General features: G+C 26.2%; 1 protein-coding gene across 1 annotated transcript; it reads right to left on the reverse strand.

The window, feature by feature from the left end:
* Positions 1–2,728: 2,728 nt before the first annotated feature.
* On the reverse strand, positions 2,729–5,035 carry VNE69_04083 (uncharacterized protein; the record flags this gene model as incomplete). Its single annotated transcript, XM_065473328.1, has 1 exon — positions 2,729–5,035. The coding sequence occupies one exon, from the start codon at positions 5,033–5,035 to the stop codon at positions 2,729–2,731; it is 2,307 nt and encodes a 768-aa protein (XP_065329400.1).
* Positions 5,036–13,756: the final 8,721 nt, after the last annotated feature.

Genomic DNA, 13,756 nt, shown 5'->3' on the forward strand with positions numbered 1-13,756 from the left:
ATTTGATTTTTGGAATAGACCGGTTGAATGGTCTATTTTCCAAAAAGGGAAAATTGATAAAATAAAAATAAATAATTTGTGGTATTTATAATACCACACAAATAATAGTATATCTACAAAAATACTAAAAAAGTTACATTCAATAATACATAATAATAAAGAGTTATAGAAGTCTAGAAGTAAATGAAGGGAAGGATATGGCTCGGGATTATCAAGGAAACTTATAAAACATTAGCGCAGCTCTTAGAGACCTATCTATAATATGTATTAGAGAAGTTATTTGATAAATAAAGGTAAAATACAGATTTATGTAGGACTATACAATGCATGATGTGTGAAGTATGTGTGAAAAATAAATTATAGTCTTAAATGACTTAAATGAGATTCAAGACATATTTAAATATTTTTTGTGTAATAATAAGATAGAAACTGCTATATTTTTATCGAAGTAATTCTACTTCTAGAAATTGTTGTCTTTGGGCTGATAAACTAAGAAAATTTAGCTGATTAAAAAAATTAAATGCTAGTTTCTGAATTTTATATGAGGACAGTGAAGTATGTTTTTTTAATACACTAACATATGTTTCCTGTTTTTATGACAGGATTTATAAATATTGTTTTGTAAAATTTAAGTTCCTTTTTTTAGTTTCAATTTTAGTTACTTAATCTTTAAAAGATACTTTTTAATTTATAATTTAGAGATTTTTAAGCTATACATGGAAGTAAAATTCGTGAAAAGTGTATAAATCTATATGAATTCTATTATTAATCGTCTTTTACTCTATTTTATGCACTAGTTTAAAAATTTTCTGTGCTTAAGTTTTTTACAATTTTGGAGGAAGAGCTAATAAATTCCGAGAAATATTTTAAGAAATTTTAGATCTAAGTTTTATGAAAAAAATAATTTAAATAAATTTTAAGAACATTTGGTACGGTTAATTTTTTTTATTGATCACTCAATTAAATTATTATTCGATACTGAATGGGAAAAAAACCGGAATTAGAGATTTTCAAGATTTCAGAACCACGCATAAAATTGAATAAACTTTTCTGTATAATGCGGTCAATAGATGAACATTGGCTTAAATAAAAAAAGATGGAAATAATGCAACTTGTTATATACTTCCTCAATAAAAAATTTTACCTGAGATACTTCACAGACATTTTTAAAAAAGCTAATGAAGGTTTATTTGCATACAAATATAGCTTATACAATAGTAAAAAATAATTTAAAGGATAAAAAATTCAAATTAATAAATATGTTAATTGGTCATAATTTTTGAACTCGTAATGAACAAAAAATTTATTATATAAATTATTTATTGCAAAAATAGTAATCTTTACCGTAATAAAAATTGGGTCCAAACAATTTTTAGTAGTATACATAAGCATTTCTGATCAATAAAATATATAATTTTGCTTATAAAACCTTTTGAAGAATTTTTTCGTAATTGTTTAATCTATTTAAAAAATGAATTATTATTAGCCTGCTGTAAAGAGTTCTCTCTTTTTGCAATATGATACATTCAATTATGAAATAATTCTTATAAAAAACAAATGTCATGCCCACGAGTGCACAATCCGTTCTTTAAATAGTTATAAAGTAAATTTTATTATATTGTATATTAGTTATATTTATTTAATTTTTGCTCTTGCCCATTAATTATTTCCTAGGTTAATCTGGTTAGAGCATCTACAATGTTGTAGCTCGTTTTTTCAATAGATATTTTTCCTTGGCCTTCATTTTAATTTTTTGTTTATACATTATACAGAAATGCGAATGCGAGATGTTTTAAGAAAAAAGAAATCTATATGTCAGAGTAAAAAATAAAACAAGTGGGTCAATCGTGTAAATTTTTTTTGTTTTTTGATGCAAAAAATGGTTTATGTTACTATTGACTAAAATATTTTCTATAAAGAATGCAAAATTTTATTTACTATATGTATTCGTTTATCATGATGTGTAGGAAAAAAAAATATGCATTTGATACATAATTGACGTCTATATAAAGTATTTGACGCGAGGGAAAGAATATTGCTATCAAAAAAATGAATGCGGAAGAAAAACTTCAATGATTAGAATGTAATTAGTTCGTGTAAAAAGCTTTCGTGTACCATTTTAGTGTGTATATGCTTACAACAGGATATTGTAATTGGCATCATTGTGTATTGTTAAATTCGAAGAGTCTTTTTATGTATCATAATGTTGTATAAAAAATATAATATAAAACGGCCTTATTTTGGTTCATTGATACATTAAAAATCATCCAAATATAATTACAAAAAGACTATTTGACATTTTTATAAACAACTTAAGATGTCTAAAACAACATTTTTAAACTTATCAAATTCTAGAATTTATATTCTGTTTATAAATCTTTTTTTTATAGATTTATAGCTCACAATGTGATCTGTTTGTTTTTTATTAATATTTTTCACTTCATTATCGCAAATTGCAAGCCTTTGATATAACATCTTTTAAATACAAATTTTTATCTAATTATACTTTATTTTTGTATTAATTCTAAGTCTTGAAAATTTTAGAGTACTATTAGTTTTTTAGATCCAGACTTTATTCATTATCTTTAAATAAAACATAAAAAGATTCAAGATACATTTTTATTACATATGAGATTTTTTATTCATGTATTATTTTCTTACGCAAGTTTAATAAGATTGATTTCGCAAATAAAATAATAGCACAAAATAACAAATTAAATGATTAACTTTAGACTGCGAAAACTTTTATTAAATCTTTTACTAATTTTATTCCAAATTTACCTTCAAAAATTATACAAATGGCATCTTCACTAAATAACTTTTTGATGTTTAAAATTTTATTTTCACATTCGGTCTTTTTGATAGTATCATTTTTCATAATACTATCTAAATATTCCATTAAGTACAGATTAAAATATTTAAGCCTCTTGTTTTTAATATTAAGAAAAATTTTATGCTTTAAGTCTTTAAAAAATCTTTCTTTTACGTTAATTTTGAATTCATTTATCTGCACAGCTTCACTACCTTTTGTGAGAGCTGAAATTGCTTTTATCAAATTATCATTTTTCAAAACATATTCAATCTCTTTTATTCCCTGTTGTTTCATTTCATTTTCGAAAGATAAAATCTCTGACAATTCGAATATGTTATTAAACCTTACATTATAGGCTCTGCTTTTTATTTTATTTAACGCTTTAATTATTTTTGGTATTGTTATCTTTTTAAAAATAGTTTCTAGTTTATTAGCCAAATATTTTAAATTTTTAGGGAAAAGTTGCATTTCTTTATTGATTTTTTTTATTTCCTTAATGCATTTTTTTTCTTCTTTTTTCTGATTTTCATTTGTATATTTCTCTAGTTTTGTTCTTATTATTTCATTCTTACTTTCCAATTCATTCTCATTGATAATTAGGCGGGTAATAATTTCTCTTTTTGTAATTTCAGTCATATTTACACTGTTTGTACATATATTTTTTTCTGAGCCTGTAAATAAGGATATTAATTTAATTATGTAATCATCCATGTCTATTTGAAACGTTCTAATTTCCATTAAATGGACTTTTAAAATTTCTCTATATGTTTTCAATAAGTCAATTTCAAGATTTTTACTTTTTAAATAATATGATAGTGTCATTTTTCCTTGAAAATATTCTCTATCTATAATATTATGTCCGATTTTTTTCAAAGTGTCAAATGTTGCATCCTCACTTACATCATTTTCATTCATGTAAGTTTCGCATTCTATGAATAAAAATAATTTCATCATGAAACTAGTTGATGCGTTTTCATGATTCAAAATAAATGCTAATAAGGCATTTATAAACTTCTTTCTTCTTTTATCATTTAGTTTATCATCAGAAACAGCATCATCTAAATCATTTTTAGTTATTAATTGCTGATCCAACAATATATGTGCAAATATTATTTTGATTGATGAATGTCGTTTTGTAATTATAATGTTCATGAGAAACTCTAAATTATGACTACATGCTATTAATCTAAAAAACCATTCAACTTCCTTTGAAAAATCATCTTCTCCTATTAATCTAGAAACCTTAATAAAACATTCCTGGAAATCTGCAAAACATTGTTTATTGATGATATGATAACTATAAAAAATACTCCACCCTTTTTCTAAGAAATAATAATAATAACCTTCTTTTTGTGAAAATAGGACTTGTCCGTTGCTAATTTCTATTTTAAACTTTTCATTTGCACATTCAATCATATTTAAAGAGCAATATATAGAAAAATCAGTAAATGAAGTATTGATTATAGGAATACGAACGAATTTATACAAATCGAAAACATACTTACTAATGTTAGTATCCGATAAATTATCATAAAAAGTTATAATTCTAACTAACTTGATTAAATCATCACAATATAAATCTATTGGATCTACGTCAAATAAATAATAAATATCATCAAAGTATATATTAAAACGTATAACGGAATGTAAATGTTTTCTTAAGTTAATAATTGGTGAGTAGGTATTAATCTCATCACATTCATAATTTCGGTTAGTAGCATCGATTATTTTGATATAGTAGTTGCTCCACATGTTATGATCATCAAGAATGTATTCATAATATATATCGCAATTAAACCGTTTTTTATTCCTTTCCTTGTTTATTTTTTCGAAACGTTGAACAATACTTCTGTAAATGGGGCATTTTTCGTATATCGATTTCGTATATATTATTATAAAATATTTTGATAGTTCATTTTTACATTCACGCATTAATTGATTTTCAAAGTTTTCTACGGCTTGCTTTAAAGATATAAACCTATAATATACATATATAGTTCTAATGTTTTGTTCATTAGATACTTCATCTACGGTTTTAATTTCTCCACGGATATAATTATCTGTGTCATACGTTATCAATACTCTCACATAATCTTTATTTACATTAATTGTTTTAAAATCCTTATTATTTATTTTATTTATAATAATAGCACCAAGTTTTTCGCATAGATGTTGACATGAGCATATAAATACAACGTTGAGCAATATTTTGCTAATATCCATGGGCATATGAAAATGTTGCAATTTAATATAAATATTAATTAAATATAACAATATTTGTTTATAGCTCATATATATATATACCTAGAGAATTAACATACGCTATAAAAAGAAATATATGTCAATACCATTAATTTAACAGTATTTGATTTTTGTAAATATTGTATATTTACGTAGATATACGGCAGAAACACATAAAAACATACCCTTTATTGTGATTGCTTTGTCCACGAACAATAGATCAAACCGCGAATTTGTTAACACAAAAAATAAATTGTTTATATAATAAAATCATTTTTTAATCATAAATGTTAAATATAATCAATAAAAATATAAACGAGTATTTTCAAATGTAAAAATCTCCTTGTTTCTAAAAAATATAGAACAAGTTACCATACATATTTTTTTAAACTTTTTATTTAACTTTAATTGTTTATATTAATTTAAAAATGCTTAAAAATATATTTGAGTTATAGAGGAATAAACGGTTATAATTTCTTGTTTTTTATACGGAATTTTATTAAAAAAATTCTTCCAAATTGACACCAACATAACCTCAAAAGAGTTAGTATGAACTTTATATGGAAAAGAATGAAAAACAATGTTTTCAAAATCTGCTGACCGGGGGGGGGTTTGCAATAACCTTTTTTATACACCAGTTTATACTAAAAATGTATCTATCAAAATTTATAAAATGGTGGAGATAATTAAATTGCTTATGTATTCTCAAGTTTATGTATAAAAGTATTGCATCCTATATAGACTAAAGAAAATAGGTAAGGCACCATGTCCTATGGACATTAACTTTTCATTGATTTCTATTTATTTAAACATATACTTTAAGGAAAGAAACAGGATTGAGATCGTACTTTTCTATAATCCAAAAAAACGAGCACACAGAAGATTATTTTTGTTAAAGCTTGTTTGTTTTTTATTTTTTTACATTTTCTTTACAAATTCAATAAAAGACATTTTTTTTTCACAATAAGCAAGACATGTCTTTTATGGTGATAACATCCCATTAAATCTCTCTTTTTGGCCAAGCGAGAATTTATTAAAAATAAATCTATAAAGAATATTTAGTCTTATGCAAAGCCTTCAAACTATAACATTGTTAACTATAAATTCATTTTTATTAGGATTTCGTATTTGTAACGTTTAAATGTATAAGTTTGTTTATTTAAATAGACTAAATAAAAAAATAAAATTTTATTGAAATTAAAAAGGCATTCTTGCAAAATGCGTTCTATAAATTTCAAGAACTGTAAAAAAGACTAATGTAAAATGAAAAAGGTGCACAGCTGAATTTTTTCTAAAGATTTATTTGTAATTCTTCATTTATTGTTTATATATCTCTAGCTTTTTATATAAAAACGAAAAAAGAAATGTTATACTTTTTTAAAGAAGAAATAAAAGTATAGAATTAAGATAAAAATAAATTAAAATGAAATTGAGGTCATGGAAAAAAAATTACCCACAGTGAGTTTTTTTTTGACTTTAATTATCAATTAACAATTATAATTTTAGATATTAAACATTTATTTAGGATTTCTATCTTTTCTACAAGTTGCTTGGAGCAAAATTTCAAAATTATAAATCCTGAAATTGTAAGGAATGTCAAACGTGCTAAACATGTAGCAGCTCTTGAGCTTCTACGACAAAAAAGTTTTATTTATGTCTACAATTGTGGTTTTGCCAATTTAAAGAAGCTTTTTTCTCTAAATTAATGAATTTTTAGCGGAAACCAAAATAACAATACCTTGCATGTATTGTTTATATTACATGTATAATTAAATAAAAAAATTACAAAATAAAGATAAATATGTATATTACAAAAAAACAATATGGTAGTAAAACAATATCGCGATTAAAATTTCGTATACTGGAATTACAAAAAGTAGGTTTATATGAGTTTATACCTTATTTAGTGAAACAAACTGTGAATTGAAAATACATTGCAAGAATAATTATACAGAGAATTTAAATTTGACATTGCAATCACGAAGATAGTAATTTTATCTGAACATTTTCTTTTTGTAAACACTAAAATATTGTAGCAAATAATAATGCATAGTCTAAGATAAAAGGTTAACTACTAGTTTTCAAGACGGAGCTATGTTTTTTTTTAAATATATTTAATGATTTTAATTCTTGACACACAATTTCTTTAGCATGGCAGAGAATAAAAAACCATCGAGCACATGAAAAAAAACAAAAGAAGACGTTGTAAGTTCCGTCAAGGCATGAGCCGTAAAATAATACATATATGTTAGAATGGATTGATTGATGTTAACTGAAAAGAAGGTGTTGACTTTATCAGTAGAGGATCCGCAGAGACAAAGACGTTTTGAGCTATGAAGAGCAGTAAGAAACATATTGACTGCAATAATATCTAGCGCAAGAAATGTCTAGTTTGAGGTAGTGTTACATTTCAATATTCACATTCAAAGCTATCATGGCAAGATAGCTGAATCACCAGTATTATAAAGATCTAGAGAGATTTGAAAAGAGAATAAAATCTAAAAGAAACTGTGTTGTAGTTATAGATTGAGATAGACGGATAAATCTTGCATCATTGTTGGAAAGACACATGCGAAAAAATCATGCTCATAGACATTATGTATCATAACATGAAAGAAAGTATCGCAAAGACCAATCATTGCATAGTTAGTATTACGCGAAAGAGTAAAGCGCAGACCAAGGTCAGTTAACACAAAATTTCACTTTTATTTATAAAGTTATGTTGTAAGCGTAAAAAATGAAATATTAAATTAATCAGTTCTTAATTTAGCGTGGAGATGTTAAGATTATATATTGCATAAATTGCATCCTTAACTTACAATTATCCTAAAAGTTTTAAAAGAAATTTGATAGAGTTGTAGAGTTTTTATCTATGCAACCATTTAACAATTTTTAAAGGAAATAAAGTCTAATGCGGCACTTAAAACTACAAGCTATAACTCCTGTAAACATAAATAATATTCAAAAATATTGATCAAATGATTTTTTAGTACTTATGCCAATTTTAATTAACAATAGGGTTTCGTAATTAAAAATATATTTTATAAATATAGTTTATTCGTCATTTGACGCATTTTATTGTAATGTTACGCGTTTTTTTTAATAAGTACACGTGGAAAAAAAAATTTATTCCCTGATATTAGAATTTTAGAAAAATTTTTGTTTGGCTAAAGTCAGCTTTAGGATGGAAATTTCGTTTTTGTTTTTTTGTCCTCTTATTAAAAATAGAGAAAAGGCTTGTACAAAAGAACAAATAGAGAATGTTGTATAATATAAAAAGCAAATAAGCTAAATCAAAATTGTGAATGTGAAATTCAAGATGTTTCAATTAGTAAAAAATATGGTTTTAAGTAGTTCATAAGTACGTGCAAAGCGACAAATTTTATTTAAAAATCTAGGCTTAGTCATATTACAGCATTACAAATACTTTATTTGGGATTCTTGGCTATCCGCGTATGTCCTTTTCTCAAATTAAAGGGGGCTTCTTTTGCTTTAATATCTAAAAATATTAAAAAATTTATAGATACTGACATTATGATAAATATTGATCTAGTTTAAAGAATCTAGGCTGAGAAGTGCAATAGTATAAATCTACGAGATGAAGCTTGGGAAGTATAAATATAAAAAGGGTAACTAATATATTGTTTCGGTATTTGGGATGGTCGAACGTATCATTCAATGTAAATATATACAACTACATATTAAGAAAAGAGAAAAAACTTGCTGAACTTGTATTAAAGTATGTAAGTAGAAGTAGCACAATGTATGAAGATATTTGGAGGTAAGTCAATTTATATAGTACTATATTTACCAACTCCATATGGTTAATCAATTAGTACATTTAAAAGATCTAGGGTCAGGAGTATATGCATATACTATGGAGGGCAATTAATATCTTATAAAAATTCTAACAAATAGAAACAGATCGTTCATTTAAAAAACTTTTTTAGGTCTATATTTCATAGGAATTCTTCAACTTCAGTGTAAAATGCCCTACTAAATCTATTATGCTTTTTATTATTTTACTTACTTCCTCAACATTTTCTTTACCTCATTTTATTTAAGAGAGCAAAAAACCTAAATGCAAAATTTTTAGCTATAGTTCTTACGCCCAAAAAAATATAGACTTATTTTTGACCGTAAACATCAGATAAAAAACCTTAGGAAAGTTTGCAATCTTTCTAAAAGCAATTTACAGCGATAATACTCATAGATTTTTACACAAGTGAATTTATAATTATATAAATTTGTCCTTTATGTAAAAATATAAATAATATAAATATTATATTCCTTAATTAATAAATCACAAGAAATAAAAAATACAGGACCAGGTCATATTTTGTTACATTTCGGCCTTTAATCTTTACAAATCATACATTAGTATGTATAAATTTTATACCTATCATGACATTAAATATAAGGATTTGTAGATAAATCTTCATGCTAAATTATATTACTTTTACATTTTCAATCTTCTTGATTCAAATGTATATAATAAAATTAATCAATTTATTGGAATTGCATAAAATTTTTTATCTTATATGATCAAAGCTTAGAAGTAACGACAGAACATTTTTCTATTAACGCATAAAAATTTAAATTATTCATATTTATGGATTTCTGAAATGTTGCTTGATAAGTTTATGTTCTTATCGATAAGCATACTACTTTAAAACATTCCAATTATATTTTTATGAATCATCATAACCGTGGTAAAAAAATACAGATTCTACAAATATGTTGAAATAAAAAACTTACATTTTATGTCTTATATCTTCCTCAAGTACATTATGTATAAAAGAGTTATACTGTCTTAATTAATTATACTTCCATATTATTTCCCCTAAGTCCGAATCAAAAGACTCAAATCTATGTATTATTGTCAAAAAAATGACAATTTACTTGAGAACTTCGTAACACTATCATCTTAATCGCAACGAACCACATTTTATTTGATTTACTGATTGTGCAGCGATTTCTATTGTTGATTCGTATATTTTATTCTAACTTTGTTAATTCGGTTATTCAATTATAATTTTTTTTAATTTAAAAATAACCCTGTGCTTTTAGAAAAAAACAATGACCATTGTGCATGTAAATCTTTCGAATAATTATTTAGCATAATAATTCATTTACCAAACTTTTTATACAAAAAAAAAAGAATGTATGATATTAGCTAACTTGTACTTATTGCTTATTCTTAATCTAATATTCATTATTTTAAATTAAGTTTATTAGTATTGAAATTTTTATTTATTAATTCCAACATTTTAATCTTTAGTTAAATTTTTTAATGTCACTACTTAATCACTTCATTTTTGCACAGTATTTAGAAATATGCGCTATATGTGTTATAAAGAGCTTTTATTAAAAAAATCTTTTATAAATGATATACATTATTTTTTTAAACAATGTTTTGATTTATATTAACTATTATTTGAGAACAGTTAAATAATCATAGCAGATTTTAATTCATTGTTACGTTGTCAGTCCGTTAATCTTGACTTTGTATGTTTTTAGCTATTATGTAATATTGTTTCAATAACTTAATTTTAAAATATTATACTTGCGTTCAAAGTAAGTATTTTTAGTATAATCTTATACACTTTCAATAAATATAAGCTTAGAATTTAGGTATTTAATGAATGGTGATAATATAAACATTGTGTTTTTTTTGTCACAATTTATGTACTTATTTTACAAAGCTTAATAAAAGTGATACGATTGTAAGAATTTATACAGTTTAAATAATTTTTACATAGATTAGGCATAATTTTTTTGATAAATGATTTTACGATAAAAATTTATAAAAGGACGATTAACGCTATTACTTACCCAAATAAGGTGCCAGAATTAAAGTTTTGTAATCTATATATTACATGTTTTTTAACATACATATCTAGGGAAAGTATTCAATCTCATAATTATCACGCTTACTTATTTGTTAATTGAATAAATAAAATACAACTTACTCCAATAATCTATTGTAAGAAATGTATCTTTTGTATCCAGTAAAGTATAAAAAATACCAAAATTGTATAGTTAATATTCAATTCTATGTATCACATAAGCTTGTTGATAAAATAAAAAGAGACCAACAAAGTTTTTTATTTTTTTCGTATTTTCTATAAATATTGATTATAAAGAAGCTGCCTTAATCGATACATACGTAAAGTTAATCAATAATGGCCACGCGCTTTCGTATATGATTTGAAAGATAACAATAGTAGAAATAAACATTGAAGGCTAAAGTTTATACGATCTAGAAATAATAGATCTAGTAACTTATAAATTTATTATTTCAAATCAAAAACGAAAATAAATCTTTCTGTTAAAACCTTACGCCAAGTTAAACCCTCTCTCGATGCAAGCAATGTACAAAAAACAGGTCTTCCGCACAAAAACGTATATTTAAAAGCTTAAAAATAAATTGTAAATTTAGTTAATCCGAGAATGAGTGAAGATGTTAGGTGCTAATGACATAGAGCCGATTTTAAGAGGGATTTTTTTAACACATGGTTCTGTTTCCGTAGCTTAAAACAAGAAATTATATACAATGTTAACCATTTATTTATTAAGGGTTCTAAACCCTACATCCCCCCTCCAGACGGGTAGTCTCTCCATCTTCTAAACAACTCTTCCTTATCTCTTTCAAATCATAATGCCTCTTTTTAACAATTTTACCATCCAGTAGTCTCACAATATATGAATCATTTTCACTTATAGCTACGATCCTTCCGCGACCCGTGAATCTTCCCTTGTCTGTTTTCGCACGTGTACCTAAATTTTCTCTCCTAGCGATTCTTACCTCTTGGCCTACTGTAAATGTCTCTCTGTGTCTTCTCTTGAACCGACCAGCATATTTTCCATTTTCATCATTTTCAATTATAACTTCAGCTGTTTGATCTCTCCACGCTTCCATCGGCGTACATTTTATTGCTGTATGTAGTGTATTATTATATCCTTTGATTGCTCTTTCTATCTTTTCAGAAATATTCCCATCATTTTGCTTTATCAATGTCTCTCTTATAGTTCTGATGCATCTCTCGATTCTACCATTACTCCTATGAGCTTCTAAGCCCACTTTCCTATGTTTAATATCATTAATACTACACCATTCTTTAAATTTATTACTTACAAACTCTTTTCCGTTGTCTGTCACATATTCCTCTGGAAATCCATCTTCCCTTATCCACTTTTGTAATACCTCTATAACTTCACTACTCTCTTTACATCTCAAATTCGAACCCCACAACCTTCTAGTAAAGTAATCAATACCCAGTAACACATACCTATTCTCTCCACCTATGTCCATTAAATCCAACGCCACTTTCTCCAATTTCTTTCTAGTTACTACGAAATCACATCCTCCTGTGTTTTTCCTATTGTTAATCCCACATATTTCACAATTCTTAATTACCTTATTAATATGATCTTTCATACCAGGCCAATACCATCTTTGTTTAATGTTATAATAAGTGCCTTTGACACCTCTATGGTTTAACTCCTCATGTACTCTTGTTATTTCATGTTCTCTACTATCTAGGCTCAATATCTCTTTCACCTCACCTGTGGAAAATTCCCAATACTGTTTACCGTCCTTTTCTTTAATATGTTTCTGCTTTTTTCCCAATATTTGTTTTTCGATCACTTCTTTTCTCTTGTTGTCCTTTTCTTTTTGTTCATCCGAAACTTCTACCTGATCATACTGCCTACTTAACGCATCTGCATCTGTCATCAACTCCCCTTTCACATACTCTATTGTAAAGTCAAACTCTTGTATCTGTTCTACCCATCTGTTTATTCTGTTATTATTGAAGTATGGCTTATTTCTGATCTCTGCTAATGCTTTATGATCCGTCATCAAATGAAATTTCCTTCCTCTCAAATCACTTTCAAACTTCTTTATTCCAAAAAACACCGCCAACATCTCCTTCTCACTTATCGTATATCTTCGCTCGGTAGGAGTCAACATTTTCGATGCCCATTGTATCGGAATCCACTCACCCTCTTTATTTTCTTGTAATAGAATTGCTCCGATCCCCGTATCACACGCATCAGTTCTTACTCTAAATAGCTTTTTTCCGTCCGGAATCTTCAACTTTTTCATATCTCTCAAGCCTTGCTTCATATCCTCAAAAGCTCTTTCCATATCCTCCGTCCAATTCCACTTAACATCTTTCTTTAAAGCCTCAGTAAGCCTTACTGTTCTATACGCATAGTTGGGAATAAAGTCTCTAAACCAACCAGTTAGTCCTAAAAATCTTCTTAACTCTCTAACATTCTCAGGTTTTCTATATTCCAATGTCTCCTGCTTTTTAATCTCATTCGGTCCCATGACCTCCCCATTAATTGTTACTCCCAGCAACATGACCTCATCTTTTTTGTATTGTATCTTTGTTTGGTTTATTCTCAACCCACACTCTTTAAACTTTTTAATTACCCTCTCTAGTAACTCGTCATGCACTCTTACGTCTTTACCATGAATAACTATATCATCCATATATACTTCCACGCCTTTACCTCTGAATTCATCTAAAACTCTGTTCATTACTCTCTGCATTATATGAGGCGAATTCTTAAACCCCATAACCATACTATTCCATTCGTATACTCGACCATTCACTTCAAATGCTGTTTTGTGCTTATGGTGCTCCTCAATCTCAATATGATAAAACCCTTCTTTTAAGTCGATAACCGTAA

This window comes from Vairimorpha necatrix, chromosome 4, assembly GCF_036630325.1.
Source record: "Vairimorpha necatrix chromosome 4, complete sequence".
NCBI classification, from domain to species: domain Eukaryota; kingdom Fungi; phylum Microsporidia; family Nosematidae; genus Vairimorpha; species Vairimorpha necatrix.